A 22053-nucleotide genomic window follows, 5' to 3' on the forward strand; every position below is an offset into this window, starting at 1 on the left:
ACTAGAAATAGTAAATACAAATCAGTAATACTGAAGATAGGGAAAATTTATTATATTAGAATCTAAAACGCCAAACTTGAAAGATGGGACGTGTTACAGACTTCAGAGATAAAGCTTATCAAAAATAATAATTACAAACAGTAACTGAAAAGACGAATACTTTATTATAATAATGCACCGCCTAACTTAGGTGCCAAAAAGACATCCTATAAAATGATACGTCTCAGCAACTTCCATTTGATTAAACCAAAAAAACAAACGCCAATACTACTAAATACCAATCACTGTAAAACGCCAAAAAATAAAAAAAATCAAAGATGGCTAATATGCTTTCTTGGATATTCAGAATTGTTCTTCGTGAAGTTTCACTGAATGAATTGTTATCAGAGGGGAGTAACTCAGAAAGATTTTGCTGCATGAGATGGACAAAAATTCAAGAAAAAGATACTGATGCCAGTCATATGGCATTTTGTATTTTTTGTTCTTGAAGAAGGTTTGGATGAGGAGAAGAGATCAATGACACTGAAGAGTGGGTTGATTATAAAGATGAAGATCAAGATAAAGAAAAAGAGAAAAACCTACTCACACGTCATAGATCTATGTCCCCAAACATCCACAAAAAAAAGCCAGTTCAACAGACGAGCAGGCAAAATAATCAAACCGATGGTTTGTTAAGTTTTACATAAAACGCCATATATTTATTTGGGGCAGTTCTTGTACTATTAAAGAAGAGAGAGACTGATGACAGTGAAGATTGTGAAGAGAGATCCGATTAGGATTTTTAATTTATTTTCTTCGCTTGTATTTTTTTTTTCCTGTGGTTGAAATATAATCTAACAATAGTAAAACGCCAAGATACCACAAACACCAAAATGTTTAAAAAAATAATAGAACAATGGGCCATCTTGTTTAAAACGCCTTGAAAAACGCCATTAAAATAGATTTCCTGACACCTTGGGTTCTAATGGCATACGATTTGAATAAACGCCATAAACGCCAAAATGTTAATACAATGAAACCATTAAAACGCCATTAATTATTGAATTTGGTTAACGCCAAAAATCTTAAAAACTAAAAATTAAAATAATATTGGGAAAAAGCGGAACTGGAAAAGCAGAAGATGAAAGACAAAAAAGCCCCTCCGCCCTTTTCTAAGCGGCGTGACACGTGTTGGGCCAAGAAACGTTCTCACACTTTTGAGCGTTTTCTCCCGATCCTGTTTCGGTATATATAATACCATCTTAAACAAACAAAGTTTTATCATTTGATTCAATCATGGACTCTTACAAGATGTCTAAAGAAGGGGAAGGGCTACTCAAAGTGAATCAAATAAATGGGGGCATAGTTCTTCCTATGGTCATTAAAACCGCTATCGAACTCGATATCTTTGAGACCATGGCGAAGACTCCTGGGGGCCGCTTCTCTTGTTTTGATCTCGCTTCTAGCCTCTCTAGACAAACCCACAAAACCCCGGTGTTAATTGAACGGATTCTTCGGTTTCTTGTTGGCCACTCGATTCTTACATCAACCGTGGTAAAGGATGAACATGGAGATTCTAAGAACTTGTATGGCATGACAACGGTGTCGAATTATTATGATCAAAAACAAGATGGAACATCTCATACTTCAACACTTCTCCATATCAACGATAAAGTACTCGTTGATTGTTGGTTAGTAATCTATATCTACGTCTTATATCTAGCTTCCTTACATGTTGAATCATAAACAAGATGACATGAGATTCTAGTAATATCATAATATGGATGTGTAGATTGGGTAACATACTAGTATGTCACATATGTGTTTTTTAAATAGTTAATGGCGTTACATATGATTTAGGGGTTGCTTGTTTTAGCTTTTAATGGTTCAGATCTCATACTGATATAATACTTAGTAACTTTTGAATTCTTCTATACATTTCTTTAGAGCTATTTTAATAAATAGTTTACTCATTTAACCCTTTATCAATGGAAAAGTTTTAAAAGTGACCCAATCTATTTGGGGCAGGTATCATCTCAAAGATGTTGTTCTTGAGGGAGGGGTCCCATTTGACAAGGCACATGGGATGAATGCATTTGAGTATCATGCAAAAGACAATAGATATAATGAGATATTCAACAAAAGACAATAGATATAATGAGATATTCAACAAGTGCATGTATGACAACACAACAATTGTAATGAAGATGATTCTTGAAAAGTACAAGGGATTTGAAGGAGTCAAAGAATTGACAGATGTTGATGGGGGTTTAGGTGCTAACCTTGGGCTTATTGTTTCTAAGTACCCTAACATTAAGGGGATCAATTTTGACCTACCCCATGTCATTAAGTATGCACCTCCTTGCCCAGGTATATATATATTCAATTTCATAGATCACTAATTACGGTTTTGAGAAATGACAAATCAAACCGGCTGGATTAAGTGGGTTGGATCTACAAGTTTTACCAGTTCGACGGTTTGAACCGATTTTACAAACTCGTTACTTTGTATCATAACTTTTAAAACTATAAAGGTGGTTTATGAGTATAATGCATTACATCACTATATATATATACTAGGTTAGAACCCCGTGTATTACACGGGTTAAATAAATGTAATTCTATACATTAAATAATAAAAAAAAAATTATATCTTTGAGATCCCCCTGTATTGTACGGGTTGAGTAAATTTAATTTTATATATTAAATAATAAAAAAGTTGCATTTTTAAGAATCTCATTTGTTATACGGGTTGAGCACATGTAATTTTATATACCAAACAATAAAAAGTTATATCTTTATAAACCCTATGTATTATATGGATTGAATAAATCTAATTTTATATACTACATAATAAAAAAGTCATATTTTTTAAAAACCTCCTGTTTTACACGAGTTGCATAAATGTAATTTTGTGTAGTAATATCTTAAAAAAAACTAACGGATATACTCGATATACGATGGATGGGGTGATTGCGGTGATGGTTCTTATAAATGTCACATAAACATAGTGATTACCGTATTTGAGTTGAGAATTGAACACGGAAATAAAAGTATAGAACCAATAAACATCGATTAGTACTTTCGTTTACCCCTTATCAACATTTTTGAAATAAGTTCTATTCTTAATTACTTTAGTTTAATAAAATAAATAAATCATTTACATTATATTAATTTATATTGAAGGGATTAGTCCAAGCGTTACGTGATGTGTTAACCATATGTAAACGCACGTTTTGACGTATCTGATTGAACTCAATATATCCTATAGTTGCATTGCGATTGGATCAAAACATAACGTAAATCAAATTTATATCGTACAGTCATAACGTATTATATGTGACCCAAATAACTCGAATTTATATCGTCAAGGCAAAAACTCTTGAGGGGGTCAAAGTGGCATTTACAAAGTTTATAAAAAGTTAAGTGGTTAAAAATTGCATTTTCTAAACTTAAGGACTAAGAAAGGGTAAAGATAAAATTTGATAAAGTTTTGGGGTAAGAAGGAAACTATAACAAAGTTATAAATATTATATATAAAATATTATATTATCTCCTATACAAATTATTTAAATTTATATTAAATTTTATTTTATAATTGATATTAACTAGATTTAAGCTCCCCCACGTTGCGGCGGGGGCGTAGAACTATGCCAAATAGCACTAATGTCATACCACCGTTAGCGACTACCAACACTGAGTCGATTTAGGACCTACGCGTTGCAACGAACTTGTCAAACGGAAAAAAAATAAATGTAAAACATTGAACCACACCTGCATGTTGCGTCGTGTTAACTCGCATAATTTTGAACGAAACAAAAAAATGTTAAACGACACACGCACGTCGCGCCGTCTTAACTCGCAAAATTTAGAACGAAACGTAAAACGAAAAGTTGCGAAAGATAAAAAGTATAGAGACCAAAGTTGAAGGTAAAAATATTGTGAGGTTAAATTGAAAATAATGAAACTTTTGAGTTAAAAGTGAAAAAAAAAAACCAATTTATATGGGTTAAAATTGCAAAAGATAAAACGTTTTTGGGTTAAAGTTAAAAAATCAACATTTTTTTTGAAAACCACCCAAAACATAAATTACAACTCCTTATGCACAAAATTGTTCCAAATTTATGGAATGTAAATTATCTATAAAAATAGATGGCTTCAATGAATGACATGTGTCCTTTTATTGGTTTCTTTTATTATATAGTATATATATATATATAGTGAAAATATAAAATACAATATTGCTTAACGTACGAGCGTACGCTGTGAAATTACGCACGTTGTAAACCCAAAACCCTAATCACGCATGTTGAAAAACCATAATCACGCATGTTATACTTATTTAATGAAGCATGTATAATTATGTAATGAAGCATGTTATGGTTTTCAACATGCGTGATTATGGTTTCACAATGTAACGCCCTAACATGTTTTAACCTAAAAGACGCAGCGGAAATACGTACCATAAAATTTCTTTCATTATGAACGTCTTAACTTACTTGAAGTTCATTTTAAGGTGACACATTTATAATGAATACATCAATCGAACTCATTTACGAAATAGAAACATAAACTATGTTTACTAAATTAGTTATTGAAACATTCCCGTACAATCTAACTTGTGACTCGGTCTTCGATCTCCACTCCTCGATGATCCTCCGTGACTTGTACAGCCTACACTTACCATACATATTCAAACGTTAGTACACATTATGAACGTAACGAGATTCATACACTTTTACATTCCATTCCGTTATTCCTTTGCATTTAGGCATTTCCGTCTGAGTATCCACTCCCTGGTGAGACTTCAACATTGTACCTGCATTATTCCTCATTCTCAAGGTACACTGTTATTAGCATCAATACTCAATCGTATTGAAAACATACGAGCATACGTACTTACCTACTGGCATGCAGTTACACATACATACTTGCACCCACATATATACGTTTCTACCTACACGCGTATGTACCTTCATACTTTAATACATAATGCTTACGCTCATACATAGCTACTTGCGTATATACATACACCGATACCTACATATATACCTACCTGCATACATAACCACATACTTACACGCATACACAAAACGATTCATAACTACACACGTGCATACCCTCACTCACACGTACATATACATACATAATACATAAATACGTTCATACATACATACAATCTCGTACATACCACTTACCTAATTCCCCACGAGTTACAGTCGTATCTTCATTACAACTGTTAGGGCAGGATTTTTAATGACCTGTGATCCTTACCTAATATCCTAATAATGATCCTTGTTTCTGTGGCAGATAGTGATCCTCAGAAGAACTTCAGGATCAGGATAATGGATCATCCTAAGGATCCTCATACTAACGATTGTTCTCTTTGAATTTAATGTTGTTTTGCAGTAATTACGAGTTGGACCTGGTCTTGGCAGCGTTATTAAGGAATCTTTCACGCTAATTTCGCACATGCATAACCAGAAATAGACGTTGTGGAGAATATGGAAACTTAGCACAAATTACGGGCAATTAGTTAGGCTAAATTCACTTCTGTTTCTAAAGGGGTAACGAGCTAGTAGTTAGGTGACTTACCTAAATTCAACCACACACACTTATATAAAAGGCACTCTCAAGCATTCGGGGAACACAACACATTTCTTACACACTCTAGCATACTACACCATAGTGATCCTTGTACCTAGCTCGTTACCATCCGAAGTTGTAAACATTGTTTATTATATTGGAGTTTGGTGATCGGTAGTTTCCATCACCCGAGGTTTTTTATGCCGGAGATCATTCATTGATCAAGGGCTTTTTCCTCGTATAAATCTTTGTGTCACTTGTGCAATTTACCTTTAAGTGATCCTTTTCTTTATCCATCATTACAAGCATCATTCCCCGTTAACAGAGAGTTTGGTTGCATTATCCTTGTGTAATTTTTGACCAAAACAGTTTGGCGCCCACCGTGGGGCAATTGATGCTTCATTCATAACAAAGTTTCCCGTTGGTGATCATTCCGGATCATTGCATACATGGCTTCATCGTTGAAGAATACCTCTACAGCAATGTCTACAGTCAATTCATCTCAGGGCATTCCACCTTTGCCTCCACCACCTGCTGGATCTCAGAAAAATGCTGAGAAGAGACCAACTTCCATTTTCTCTAAACCTCCATCTTCTTCTGCTCCAACTTCTTCTGCTCCCAGTACTAGTGATATGTTTACTTTGATTTTGCAGATGAGGGATCGTATTCAGCGGCAGGATGAAACTAATGACAGGATCCTCAAAGAAATCGGAGATCTCAAGAGACAAAAGAAAACGGCAGAGGATCATTCCCCACTGGTGCCCAAATCCTTGAATTTTGATACTCCGATGATTACTTCTCAGCCATCAGAGGTCCCAGACATTCAACATATGGGTGGACCAAGAGGAGTGCACTTCGGCTCAGCAGTAGTGACTCAGGCATCAGGTTCATATTTCCAGCCAGCAGGATCCTATCCTCAGTATATGGGATCCTTTGTGAATTCAGGAGCCTACTCAGGAGCACATCAGGTTCAAGGATCCTCCTTTGTTCCAGGATCATCCCAGGTTCAAGGATCCTCCTTTGTTCCAGGATCATCCAGGTTCAAGGATCCTCCTATGTTCCAGGATCATCCCATGTTCAAGGATCCCTCCAGATGCCAGGATCCCTGAAGAGTTTGCAAACAAGAAGTTCAGATGTCCATCAAGGAGATTTTATTCCAATGCAGACCATTGCTTCCACTGGTCCCTCCATCATCCCAGAGTCCCAGCAATATGGATTCACATCCAGCATTCCTAACTTGAACCCAATGGGAGGTAACACTTTTAATAATTCTCTTACCGCTAACCATGGATTCACGCAGGATGCAGGTATCAACCATACTATGGCCAAAGAACTGCAAAAACTGAAGGATATGATATCAAGTGTTCCAGGGGTGGTCAAACCTATCCCGGAAATTGCAGATGGAAGCCATAAGGTATCTCGTTTTGCACCACCAATTTGTGATGCTGAGATACCCAAAAGATTCCATATTCCAACTATGAAGCTGTATGATGGTTCAACAGATCCTGAGGAACACATAGCACAATACAGGGAGAGGATGGAGATCAATCTAATTCCAGAAAGGTTAAAGGAAGCATGCCTATGCAAGGGATTTGGATCCACTCTTACTGGATCAGCTCTCAAATGGCTGCTAAGTCTTCCCCCTTACTCTATTACTTCATTTGCTAATTTAGTTAACTTATTCAATAACCAATTTTCTTGTAGCAGAAAATTTGAACGATTGACTAGTGATTTATATAGGATAACTCAGGGTCATAATGAATCATTAAGGGATTATATAACCAAATTTAGTAAAGAATCCTTGGACATTCCCAACTTGGATATAGCCATGGCTGTTGAGGCCTTCAAGATGGGATTGCTTAGGGATTCATTATTCTATGATGATCTTGTTATGACACCATGCAGGAACCTAGATGAAGTAAGGACTCGGGCACTCAGGTTCATCCGGCTAGAGGATGACAAGAGGATCCAGGAGAGACAAGCAGGATCCTCAAAACAAGAAAAGCAAGGATCCTCTTTCAAGAACAACAAATTCAAATCCTATAACAGAACCGACAACCAGAACGTGCATGCTGTTGACCAAGAAGAGGATGATGAGGATTATCCTCCGATTTCTGAATACTGTTTTTCCGTTGATAACCATGAACTAATCCTTGCGATGCAGAATCTAGGAGAAAAAGCCAGATGGCCCAGAAAAAATGACAAACCAGCTGCAACTAAAGACAAATCAAAGTGGTGTGCATACCATGAGGATTTTGGGCATTTAACAGAGGAATGCATCGCATTGAGAAAGGACATTGGATATCTGCTGAGCAAGGGACATTTAAAAGAGTTGTTGGGAAGAAAAAAGCCAAGGACTCAGGATCCTGAAAGAATCCCTGAAAAAGCTCCAGCTCCTCCGGCAGATGCACAAGTGATAAACTTTATTTCTGGAGGATCAGACATCTGTGGTACATCCTTTTCAGCAGCTAAAAGGCATGCAAAGGAAGCTAAAATGGATAATGGAGAAAGACCTATTCGGACATCAAGTGTCTCGGAAGGAAAAGTGATAACCTTTGATGAGGATGATCGCGTAGACATCCAGGATCCTCATCATGATAGTTTAGTTATTACTCTCTTTATTTCTAACCATTTTGTCGGCAGGATCCTTATTGACGGAGGAAGCTCAGTAAACATTATCCAGCTTGATGTTCTGAAGAAAATGGGTATCCCTGAATCAGATATCACACCAAGATCCTCTGTGCTTGTAGGATTTAGTGGAGAAACTAAGAGAACCCTGGGGGACATCAAACTCCCAATTTATGTGGAAGGATTACATAATTATCAAAAATTTTGTGTTATTGACTGTTTATCTTGTTGTAATGTTATCCTTGGCAGGCCCTGGATACACGATATGAAGGCAGTCCCATCCACCTACCATCAATGTGTGAAGCTCCCTAGCCCTTGGGGAATAATCAAGATCGATAGTGATCAGCAGGAGGCTAAGGATTGTTACACCTCATCAATGAAACCAGCCTCGAAATCAAGGGAGCAATTGCAATTAAAGTATCCTCCAAGGGATGTCTTGGAGGCAAGAGAACAGGATGTGGACGAAATCCTCATGGATCCTGATGATCCTGAATCCAAAATCTGTATCGGATCAGGGATCCTTGGCAAGATGAAAGAAGACCTCGTATCCTTCCTCAAAAGAAGAAAATCTACCTTTGCATGGAAACATGAGGATATGACAGGTATATCTAAGGATATTATCACTCATAAACTTGGCATTGACAGGTCATTCAAACCAATCCATCAAAAAAGGAGGAAGTTTGCACCAGAAAGAAATGCCATTATCCAGGAAGAGGTAGAGAGATTGCTACGAGCAGGTATGATTAGAGAAGTAAAATATCCAAGATGGCTGGCCAATGTGGTTGTTGTTCAAAAGAAAAATGGAAAGTGGAGGGTATGTGTCGATTTCACTGATTTAAATAAGGCATGTCCCAAGGATCCTTTCCCATTACCCCACATTGACTCCATGGTGGATGCAACGGCGGGTCTTGAACTGTTAACCTTTATGGATGCTTCATCTGGATTCCAACAAATTCAGATGGAACCATCTGACCAGGAGGATACGGCTTTTATGACCCCAACCGGTTTATATTGTTATATTGCTATGCCGTTTGGATTAAGGAATGCAGGTGCAACATATCAAGGACTGGTGAATATGATGTTCAAAGATCAGATTGGACAGACTATGGAAGTATACATAGATGATATGGTGGTGAAATCCATAAAAGCTGAGGATCACCTAAGAGACTTGGAGGAAGCATTTGATATCCTTGACAAATATAACATGAAGCTTAATCCTTCAAAATGTCACTTTGGTGTTAAAGCAGGTAAATTCTTAGGATATATGGTAACCAAAAGGGGCATTGAAGCAAGCCCGGAACAAATCAAAGCGTTAGTAAATATTAAATCTCCTGCCAACGCTAAGGATGTGCAAAGGCTAACAGGCAGGATAGCAGCTTTAAACAGATTTATATCCAAATCCTCAGAGAAGTGTAAAGATTTCTATGATATCCTAAGAAAGAACAAGAAATTTGAGTGGACTGAGAAGCATGAGAGTGCTTTACAAGCCCTCAAAGAATACCTATCCTCAGCTCCAGCGTTGATGAAACCAGAAAAAGGAGACGTGTTATCCTTATATCTTGCGGTATCCTCGAAAGCAGTAAGTGCAGTCCTTGTTAAGGATCATGAAGGTACACAATATCATGTCTATTATGTAAGTAAGAGTTTACTCGATGCTGAATCCAGGTATTCACACCTTGAAAAACTTATTCTTGCACTAATTATGGCATCTACTAAACTAAGACATTATTTTGAAACCCATGTTATTGTTGTTAGAACTAATTTCCCAATTAAGAATGTCCTCAGGAAACCAGAGATGTCTGGAAGGATGGCTAAATGGGCAGTAAAGCTTAGTGCCCATGATATAAGATATGAGCCTAGAACAGCCATCAAATCTCAAGCATTAGCAGACTTTGTGGCTGATTTCAGTAGTGATTTACAAAAGGAAGCCGAATTGGAAGTCGAGCAGCTGGATGAGACCAAGGATCCTTGGATACTACATACTGATGGATCCTCAAATGTTAAAGGCACGGGGCTTGGTATACTACTAAAATCGCCACAGGGGGACATAATACCCCACTCCATAGCTTGTGAGTTCCAAGCCACTAACAATGAGGCTGAATATGAAGCCTTGATTGCTGGTTTGCAAATTGCTAAGCATATGGGGATCAGGTATCTTGAGGTATACGTGGATTCATTGTTAATCACTAATCACTTTAATGGATCCTATGCTGTTAAAGGTGAAAAACTAACCAAATATTTAGAGATAGTCAAAGAATTGGCACTCTCCTTTGTTTTCTTTAGTTTGACACAGGTACCAAGGGAAGAAAATACAGAAGTTGATGCATTGGCTAATCTAGGATCATTTTTGAAAATCCCAGAGGATATAAGTATCCCCATCATCCATATCCTGGCTCCTGCTATTGAAAATCAGGTGGCCATGGAAATAGAAGAGGATTCTGCAATGATCCCTAGTGAGGATACTCAATCTTGTTCAGGATCATGGATCTCACCAATCATGAGATACTTACAACACGGAGAGATTCCTTTGGGAGAAAACCCTAGGGCTTTCAGAATTAAGGTATCTCAATTCACAATCTTAAATAATATGCTGTATAAGCGATCTCTTGCAGGACCATATTTAAGATGTATCGAGGATCCTGAAGTTCAAGAAGTTTTAAAAGACTTCCACGAAGGAGATTGTGGAAACCACACTGGGGGCAGGGCATTGTTCTCAAGGATCCTAAGGACAGGATACTACTGGCCGACTATGAAAAGGGATGCTGTGGAGTATGCTAAGAAGTGTGATCCTTGTCAAAAACACAGCAATATCCTTCACCAGCCGGCTGAATTTCTACATCCTATACCCTCCTCTTGGCCATTTATGAGATGGGGGATGGATATAGTTGGCAAGCTCCCTAAGGCACCTGGTGGAAAAGTGTTCATGTTGGCTATGACTGATTACTTCTCCAAGTGGATAGAAGCTGAAGCCTTTGCCCAAGTCAGAGAAAAGGAAGTTATATCCTTTATTAAAAGAAATATTATAACTAGATTTGGCATTCCTTCTGAAATTATATGTGATAATGGTTCCCAATTTATTGGGAGCAGAACTACTAACTTTTGTGACAGCTGGGGGATTAAGATGATAACATCAACACCAGTCCACCCACAAGCTAATGGTCAAGCAGAATCATCCAACAAGATCATCATCAACAATTTGAAGAAGAAACTTGGATCCAAGAAAGGGAAATAGGCAGAAGAATTACCTTATGTGCTTTGGGCTGATAGGACGACCCCCAAGAATGCTACTGGTCAAACACCTTTCTCTTTGGTATTTGGGGCAGAATCAGTGATCCCAACAGAAATGGTGGTTCCAACTGCTAGAACAAGTACCCGTGATCCTGAGGAAAACGATGAGAACCTGGCTCAAGATTTGGATACTATTGAGGAAATCAGGGATTTGGCTAGGATAAGGATGTCTAGCTACCAACAAAAAATGGTTGGTGCTTACAACAAAAATGTCAGGATAAGGAAATTCCAAGTTGGGGATATGGTATTGAGAAAAGCATTCCAGAATACCACCAATCCTGCTGATGGGAAATTGGCACCAAAATGGGAAGGCCCTTATTTGATTGAAGCCGAAGCAGGAAAGGGGGCATATAGATTGCTAATTATGGAAGGTAATATGTTACCAAGAGCCTGGAATGCTGTCTACTTGAAGAAATATTTCATGTGAAGTAGGATCCTCCTGACACATATGATCCTTACATTAGAGGTATCCTTGAAGGATCCTTGAGGTGTCAATGATCCTTACTCCGGTAATATCCTAATCTTGAACTATTTTATTTTCTTATTTTCTTATTTAAGGATAAGGATCATGTATCCTTAATCCTTCTCTCATAAGATTCCGAGTTTTGATAGTCCAGGTATCCTTAGCATATCGTCGACAATCTTCAGAAGCAATCCAGATCCTTGGGTTTAACCCCAGTTGTTTGGGCTTGTCCCCAGTTATCCTTGGGCTTGTCCCCAGTTTCGCCTGTAGCGCACGATGATCCTGGTATAGTTCAAGTCTTTGGGACCAGTACTCGCTTTAGGGGCTGATAATTCCATTGTACTGGCTATACCTAGGATCCTACGTATAATGGTAGACGTACCATACATCCGTTCCTAAGGTTTCTAACGTTTTCACGTTAGCTAAGGTTTTGGCATTATCATGTCACTAAGTTTGGATAGTCGCCAGTAAGGGCCATACTCCAGTTCACCTATGATCTTTGGGCTTGTCCCCAGTTATCCTTTAGGCTTGTCCCTAGTTATCCTTTGGGCTTGTCCCCAGTTATCCTTTGGGCTTGTCCCCAGAATTGTTGGGCTTGTCCCCAGTTACTAACTTGTCTTTTATATTGGCTTAGTCCCAAGTTATATTCTATTTTCAGGTTTTTGAAGTCAAACAACTAAGGATCCTCAATCCTTATTATCCACTAAGGTTTTTCTTATGGTTATCTTGATTATAGTGTTAAAGGTTAGGATCCTAACTTGGATTCTCAGGTATGATCCTTAACTGTTTTGATTTCATTCATTATTTTGAATAACCCCTACACTTTGACAACTGAACCTATGATCCTTAGAATTAACTACTTTCTGGAAGTTTTCGACTATAGGATATTTGATCCTAGATCATATCCTAAATTTCTTAAACATAATTTGCTTAACTTTTCTTACTCAGACAAGTATAAATCAAAACAATTGAAAATTTAAAGGATATACAAGGATAACATCACAAGATAAGTCAAAAGTTAAAGTTTTATTCATTCACAAAATATTTAACCCTTTAAAGTTGTCAAAATTGCCAACCCACGTTTCTACCAGCAAAACGTGGCCCGTCCACATGGGTTGGCAAAGGGTATCCATTGTTCATGCGGTCATAGCAGTGCAGGAAATAAAGGTCGGCAGGATAACAAGTGGCTTCATCCCCCAAACAGAGGATCCCTCCACCACCTATTATCCTACCTATTGTTCAAAGGATCATAGATCCTTACCCTAAAAACTATTGTTTTAAGTACAAACCATCAAACTATTCAAACAAACAACCACCAAACAAAAAAATTGGGCTCCGGCTAAGTCTCGAAATTTCCATCATCGCCCAATCCTGCAGCTCAATCCTTCGCTGCACCATCACCACCAGCTCCGCTTGCCTCACCACCTTGGTCCTTGCCAGTGCCTCCACCCTCAAGCATCGGAATCTCCTCAGCCTCTTCATCATCCTCCAATTCAGCCAGCCTAGCCTTCCAGCCTTCGACATCCCAGGTGCTCTTATCAAAAGCAGGATCCTGAGCTTCCATGGCCATTTGCAGCTGGATCTTGTACATAGTTATCGCGGCAGAGACCTTGGCATCCTGGGTGATCTCGTGCTTCTCATAGTCGAAGTTGATCAGTATCTTAGCAGCATCATTCTTGGTGGCCTGAGCTCCTTCTGAAGATCGGCTATCTTGAGATCCTTCAGCACGACAACCTGTTGAAGATCAACAATCTGGCGATCCTGATCCTCAACATGGCCAACATATGTCTCTATCTCCGCAAATTTCTGCAAGGAAGACAAAGGAATGATGTCAGAAGCCAAATGATCCTTAAACAAGCAGGATATGTAAGCAGGGACAGTGATCCTTACCTCACTAAAATATTCCAGGAACTGTTGGCGGATCAAGGGAAGGCCTTGCAGATCCTCAGCCTCGGTGGTCTTTCTCTTCTTGCCTCCCTTTCCTCTGAGGGGTGCTTTAAGGGCCGAAGCAGTTGGGCTAGCAGCAGGAGTCTTCTTCTTAGAGGATTTGACGTTAGTAAGATCAGTGATGCCGAACTTCGAGGAAGATTTGGTGGATTTTCCAGCGCCTGCACAACCAAAACAAGATAAGTATCTTAATTTTATTTGACTCTCATTATATAAATACTCCTTAAATAAGGATACTTACTTGACATTGTGACAGAAGCAGAGGACACTTCCTGAGAATCCTGGGTGGTGATCTTGAAAGTTCTTATTTCAGGATCAAGCTTCTTAAAGGCCAAGAGTCTCTCCTTTGCAGCAGGAGTCAACTTAAGATGTGAAACGGAGATAGCTGCACAACAAGAAAACAACAGAACATCAGTGATCCTTATACTAAAGGATAAGTTCTATGGTGATCCTTCCCAGGATCCTCTATCCTACCATGGGTAGCCCACTTCTTGGGCAAATCCTTCCCATCAGGGATGGTATCTCTCCTTACAAAAAAGAACCGCCGCTTCCAGTTAGTGTCATTCTTGGTAGCCTTGAAGATCGGATGCTCCTCCCCAGGTCTACGTTTGAACAGATAACGATGGGAACCAAAGGTGGTCAGATCGTACAGCTCACCTAACTCGGCCATACCTAAGTTTATCCCCTCTTGCTCGATGATCCTCTCAAGGGTATACAAAACCCTCCAGATCATCGGCATAGCCTGGATATAAGATATGCCGGTCAAAGAAAAGAAGGCCTGGGTGAAGGCTGGAAAGGGATACGTGTAACCTATGGCAAACGGGGTCACAGGAAAGGGTACCCATGAATCGGAGGTGTGATCGCTTAGGGCAGAAGGATCATAGGCTTTGAACACAGTATTTGCAGGAAAACAGCACCGAATCCTGTCAATCTGAGGATCAGCGAAGATACAGCGTTCTTTAGCAGAGTATGTGATGATCCCTTGGCTCTTGAAGGGGGTTTCTTTCTGCTGATCCTTGGCAGGAGAATTCCGGAGCAACATTTTTTGAACGAAATAGATACGAAAAGAAAGACAGAGCAAGCAAGAGAGAAGATGAAGGGGAATACCTGTTCAATCCTCTGGTTGCGGATATAAAGGGAGAAGTTCTTGATTTTAAATGCAAACGATCCTATCCCTATCTCTATTTATAATCATGATTTGTGCAGGGCTGTCACCTCCGTGACGTCAGGATTGCGACGGATAGTTCGTTCACAACGGCTATATATCCGTTGAGTTAGTTACAGATAAGATCAGCAAAATATAACTCGTTAATATTATATAATTACTCCTTATATTTTAGGGGCAATTGTTAGGGCAGGATTTTTAATGACCTGTGATCCTTACCTAATATCCTAATAATGATCCTTGTTTCTGTGGCAGATAGTGATCCTCAGAAGAACTTCAGGATCAGGATAATGGATCATCCTAAGGATCCTCATACTAACGATTGTTCTCTTTGAATTTAATGTTGTTTTGCAGTAATTACGAGTTGGACCTGGTCTTGGCAGCGTTATTAAGGAATCTTTCACGCTAATTTCGCACATGCATAACCAGAAATAGACGTTGTGAAGAATATGGAAACTTAGCACAAATTACGGGCAATTAGTTAGGCTAAATTCACTTCTGTTTCTAAAGGGGTAACGAGCTAGTAGTTAGGTGACTTACCTAAATTCAACCACACACACTTATATAAAGGGCACTCTCAAGCATTCGGGGAACACAACACATTTCTTACACACTCTAGCATACTACACCATAGTGATCATTGTACCTAGCTCGTTACCATCCGAAGTTGTAAACATTGTTTATTATATTGGAGTTTGGTGATCGGTAGTTTCCATCACCCGAGGTTTTTTATGCCGGAGATCATTCATTGATCAAGGGCTTTTTCCTCGTATAAATCTTTGTGTCACTTGTGCAATTTACATTTAAGTGATCCTTTTCTTTATCCATCATTACAAGCATCATTCCCCGTTAACAGAGAGTTTGGTTGCATTATCCTTGTGTAATTTTTGACCAAAACAACAACCCTTCGCGTAATTAAACATGCACGGACAACTTATATGCATTCTCACTCCTATTCATGATTACTTAGTAGTTTAAGCGTATTGGAATGAAGTTAAGTCTATACATGCATACCCACATACTTAGTTCATTACCCCGCATACTCGCTCCCACATCCCGATCTTACTCACACATCCTAAACGCTTTTTGAATGTCTTTCGGGTATGTTTCGGATCTTAAGAATGAGTTCCGTTCTCACCCGTTACTCACCAAGCCATTTGGAAGGGTTGAGGAACATTATATAAACTTAACGAGGCTTGGAATGGGTTCACGGGGTCCGAAATCGAAGGAAAAACAAAGAATTTCATAAACTTTACATTTGCATCAGACCCCCACCGTAAGCTACGGTGGCTACCGTAGCTTACGGTGGCCCCCAAAACCCTTACGGCAACTTTTAACTGCCTTACGACAGAAATAAGGTCCCAGCTCCCACCGTAGCTTACGGTGGGCACCGTAAGCTACATTGATGCCCAGAATCAGCCCCCCATTTTAAAACTAAAATTCGCATAACTTGCTCGTTTTGCATCCGATTCACTTGAAACTTGTTCCTAAACATCCATAAAACAATTCCTTACATATTAGACTTAGAATCCTTACCCCGGGTCCTTAATCATTACCAATTTTATTACCGTTACCTCACTTATTCTTATTTATTCGACCCGTTTGGTCCCACAAACTACCTTCGACTATCTAGATCAATACTTATCTTAATACCTTCAATCATTTCATACCATACATGACTTCCCCTCATTTATAAACAAGAAGGTTCTTATGTATACTAAGAAGTGAGTCGGAGTCACTTACCTTAAGCGTTAGTGTTCATGATTGCTTCCTCGCCTCCGCTTGACCCGTTAGTCTTCCATTCTTTGGTCCATGCTAGTGAAAGCTCCTACCCATTCATGCCATCATATTCAAAACATTGTTATTACATATATTCATCAACACTAGCATTCAATTACAACCCAAACGGTTGCTTGACTTTCGTTAAGTAACTATTAGCATGCATAAGACTCGCATTAGCAATTTTACCTATTCTAATCCATGCTAATTTCATTCACCATCATGTATAGCACATTAAATAATCTAACTTGTATCCCGTGATCTCTCTACCCTTGTAAGTGCATCCAAAGACCTAGTCGTGCTATTCATACATTGTTGACTTTCAGAAAGTCAACCATCTTACGTACATACTTTCATCATATGATAATATACTCATCTAAACCTAGTCGACCATACCAATGATACCATTTACATTTCATAATCATGGTGTAGGACACACACACATACATAAGTACATGATCAACAAATTACATATATGCACACGTATCATCAATTCAACACATACTAACATATTCATGATTCTATAGTTGATAACCATATTCAAAGCTAGAAATTTGACATAATCTCGACATTATTCTTTACTAGTAAGTACACAAACTAACCATTTAGTGCGTATCCATATCCAAAATCACCATTTAGTCACTAGTCCAACACATGATACGCACCTCATCATTCAAGCATAGAGTGCAACTCCTAATGCATAATTCAACCCAAATCATACCATCAACTATCCCATCTTACTAAATCCTTCTTCAATATATCTTCTCATGTGTAACACCTCGAAATTTTGAGTCCAATAATGTGTTAACACGTGTCATGAGTTTACACGTGGCATTAAATATTAAATAAAGGACTAAAGTTGACAAACCTTGAAATATGTAAATTCGAGGGTTATAAATGTCAACAAAGGGTAAATGTACTGTATAGTAACCCTAAATGATGCTCGTACCTTCAAACGAATAAATCATGGATCGTACGGAGCGAAACGCGGAAGAAGGTGAGGGATTACAAGCTGCAGGGGTTAATTGTGTCAGCATGTTTAATTTATACCTCTGAGTGACCCTTTGACGAACCCAAGGCTTTGTAACAGTAAATTACGCTCACTATAATATACGATATAAATTTCGCGAAGTTCCGTTTTAAAACGAGAAAGTTATGATCAAATTCGTATGAGAGGGGTTAAAAGCGTCAACAATAAAAGTTAAGGCTTTTCGAATAGCAATTAAACTAACCGGGGACTTATCAGTGCGAGTAAAAGGCACGAGGCCCTTAACTATAATTAACTGAGGGCCAAATCGCAAAGTTACCCCTTCGAAACCGAAAGGTCAGGTTAATGATTACAAAAGATTTGGTTAATGATTACAAAAGATTTAAAAATCTTGAAAATCAAGTCTAATGCGGACCGCGTTAAGGTTAGACATGATTTAATACGGGCAGCGAGCCAGGTGTAGATACGTTTTCTGACATTAGGATCCATGCGGCCCGCGTGTGAGTTGCTTGATCCTAATGTGGGCCGCGTACAAGTCCCAGATGCAGAAACTTTGGACAGACTTGTTGTTTGAAGTTGTGAACGATCATTTGAGCAATAAATGAAGCATGGGCGCCCTCTACATGACCCCTAGCACCCAGGGCCACCTGCTGAACATCCATGCTCCATGGTAGGGTGATGTGTAATGATCTTAAGTCCATTTTTTCACTATAAAAGACACCACATTGTGCATAAGTGAAACACACCTCAAACCTGCTTTCTTGGCCATCTCTGGAGCTCTCAAGCATTCCTCTATCATTCTAAGTCGTGCACCAAGCTTCTGTAAGTATGCCAACCCTTTTGTGGCTTAGTTATTGCTTAGTTTAGCTTAAAAGTCAATCCGTCGTAACTAACGATTGACTTTGCGATAAATCACGAATGGTCCAGTGGTTTGTCGAATCAAAGATAGTTATATGATGGTAATCATGTGGGCTTTAAACCCCTAAAAGGGCACCCTCTGATTCCCACTCTAACTAGTCCAAATGTCGAGTCAAACGTGCTTAGAAAAAGTCAACAGAAATGTCATTTTGCGATTTCTTGCATAATCTGTAATGTAGATGATATGTAACCTGTTTGAGCACTCATAAAACATGATAATAAGTATATAAACTAGTCTAAGCTTGTTTGATCCGACCATTTTCTGTTTTGACCCGGTTCGGAGCCGAAAGTCGCAAAAGTTTAACTTTTGCATTGACTTCAGTTCTGACCCGTTAAAGTTTGATTTAGATATGCCTTAGGACTCTCTTAGGACCAGGTTACATGATAGTATAACCCTCTGTGACCGGATCGTTGTTTGTCCGAGTCTTTTACACATTTCCGTTAAATGCTTAAAAGTTTACCGTAACGCCCTTTTTGAATTAAAACGAGAATTTCGGACATGTGAAAGAATCATAACCTTAGTTACTGATTTCTAAGCATGTACCTAAAATTTCATGTCAATCCGAGGTCCAGAATAGGAGTTATGCTAAATAGCGCAAATTGCGAAACTTTAGTAATTAAATAGCGCAATTAGCATAACGCCTATCTAAACCCGGATTTCGACACCAAAACTTTTACTCACTGATGTAAAATAATATTTTGGGATTATTAAAGATTTTTAATTATTTTTAACCTGCTCATAACCTGCGGTTATGGCAATGGTTCGGTAAATACCGAATATACCCTTTTCGGCCATAACTTGAGTTCTACAAGGTCTTTTGACCTGATTCCAGTTGCTACTGATTTTAAATAATAAATAAAGTATTTTGAACTTTATAAACTGTTCGGGAAACTCAGATTTCCTGTAGAACTCAGAAACCCCTTTTATAATATTTAAAAAGACCGAAATACCCCTTCGGGGCATAAAATGAACTTAAACTCGTTACGGGCATTACGGAAGGTATCCTACTGATACCACAACCTCTTTAAGGCATATTGACTTAGGAAAACAATGTAGGACTCCTACGGTTACCCGTTACGCCTTTTGCGCGCACGGTTCGGCTTATGTTACTAGTTTACATAAACTAGCCGAAACGGGTCAAACCATATTGTTTTAACCCCAAATTATAGAGTGTGATTATTATACCCCTATAAAACAAGTCTTCAAACTTGTTGGGTTAAAATCACATTCCATTCCCGGTTTTCGCCTTTCACGCGATTAAACCGTATCTATCCTTTGAAACTGACCGGTCTAAGCTACGGCTATATTAAAGACCCGTTAAGATTCTAATAGGTTATTTTATAACCTTCGTTCCAGAATAGGAGACCAGTAAAAGCTATCTGCAATTTATTTCAATTAAGGAATTATACTTGCAAAGGTAAATACTTTTAACTTATTTTCCGTTATACGGGCTTGGGTTACGGTATTTAAAATACCGCTTGGTCGGGCAATTGACCCCAACTCATTAGTAGTTGGGTATTATCAATGTGACCCGTTTAAAAACTTGTTTTGTTGGCTTTACGCTATTGGGGGCTTAATGACCATGTCCCGGATATCCTTGTCAGCATTTACGAATGGCCACGACCTCGACATCCGGTGTAGGCATACACCCGGCATTATGTCCATGACTATAAAAGCGTAGCCGTTGGTTACCCACCACGGTTTTATGCTATGTGGTGTGTCTATTAAACTTTAACCCGACACGACCCGGGCGACCGAATGCATAGTAACATGTAAATCTTTACAAGATTTGATTATAAATTATCCCAAGTTATAAAGAGTTTGTGCCTTGAGCATTCAAACCAATTTTATTAAACATTTTACAAAAGTGTCGGTTGAATGTATTTACCAGTGTAAACTGACGTATTTTCCCAAAAAGACTAAATGCAGGTACTATGCGTAATTGGCTGGGATTTCTCCTTAGCATCACTAGAAGTCTCGCAAGCTTAAGATGCCTGAAGTCTGTTGAACAATACTTTTGTTATTTATTATTTGATCCCCTGTGGATTTTATTTCAACATTGGTGATACTTCGATATCACACTTAACGTTGAAATATATTATCTTTGTGCTTCCGCTGTGCATTCATATATATTGTGTTGTTTGACTATAATGTTGCCAACTACGTCACGGTAATCCCCCACCGGGCCCACCGGTGAGACACGTGGGAATCGGGGTGTGACAGGTTGGTATCAGAGCCAACACTGAGTGAATTAAACACTAGCCTTTGTGTTTAATATCAGTTACACAATTGCACATACTTGAGTCTAGACAAGAACATAGGACAAATTCGAATTGTTATTCTAGTTTGTCTTTTTATTGTTTATTATTATTTAAAATTTTGAAAGCAGGAAATATGCCACCTGTAATCAGACGAGGAAGAGGAGGAAGAGGAAAAGGAACGATCATTACTAACAATGATCACGAAGCTGGACCTTCGAACATGCGAGCTCCTTCCAGTACAAGGAGTGAAGAACCACAGAGATGAAGAAGAAATCTCTTTGAACCTGCGAGACATTCTACCTCGCATAGCTCAACACCCTTATACCGCCATTCATTTGGACCAGATTCGGAAAACAATCCCAATAACCCTCAACCATCCTTTATACCTCTACAGCGATCTGCTTCGCACCGATCTTACGGCGATCCTTCACCTTTCTTCGTAGGACAGTTTAATCCGGCAGATTACGTCCAAGAACCTATAGGGTATAACCCTTTAGGACCAGAGGATCACTTTTCTGAAGATAATGCAGTGGATATGGACGAGGATACAGACCCCGTCGAGCCTGCAAGGGGAACTCCCAATCATCCAATCGAGATCTCGGACGGGTCATCCTTCCATGGGACACCCTATCAAGGTCCCGATAGTTACCAGGCGAGGTTTGACCAATGTAATTGGTACTTTACACCTTCACATCATTACTCGCCTCATGATCAACAGCAACAACAGGATCCTTCTGAGGATTCGCGGTTCGTGGCAGTTACGCCACCGCCACCGCCAACGGTTCAACCAGTAATTCCAGATCCGCCAAGGCGTAGAAGATCAGGCGCACGGATGTCTACCCGAGGAGGGGAATTTCATTTCAGCACCCCTCGCCACTCGAGTGCTAGTCACTTTCCGTCAGTACCTGAAGAAGAACCACAATTAGGGGAACCTTCTGGTCACCCTGCAGAGGTGAATTCTGCACCAGTTGCACCACCTCCGCCACCATTCGGATATGACAATCCGATACCAGCGTACGGCACTTCCACGGCATACAATCCGTTTGAGCA

At 39.0% G+C, this 22053-nt stretch overlaps 1 protein-coding gene across 1 annotated transcript in view; it reads left to right on the plus strand.

Annotated features, from left to right (window-relative positions):
- Positions 1-1275: 1275 nt before the first annotated feature.
- Positions 1276-22053, plus strand: part of LOC110880491 (caffeic acid 3-O-methyltransferase) — a 31703-nt gene continuing 10925 nt past the window's right edge. Inside the window, exons 1-3 of the mRNA XM_022129014.1 lie at positions 1276-1670; positions 2008-2079; positions 2111-2349. Coding sequence (XP_021984706.1) covers positions 1276-1670; positions 2008-2079; positions 2111-2349 — 706 coding nt within the window. The remainder of the gene's footprint in view (positions 1671-2007; positions 2080-2110; positions 2350-22053) is intronic.

This window comes from Helianthus annuus, chromosome 10 (assembly GCF_002127325.2).
Source record: "Helianthus annuus cultivar XRQ/B chromosome 10, HanXRQr2.0-SUNRISE, whole genome shotgun sequence".
NCBI classification, from domain to species: domain Eukaryota; kingdom Viridiplantae; phylum Streptophyta; class Magnoliopsida; order Asterales; family Asteraceae; genus Helianthus; species Helianthus annuus.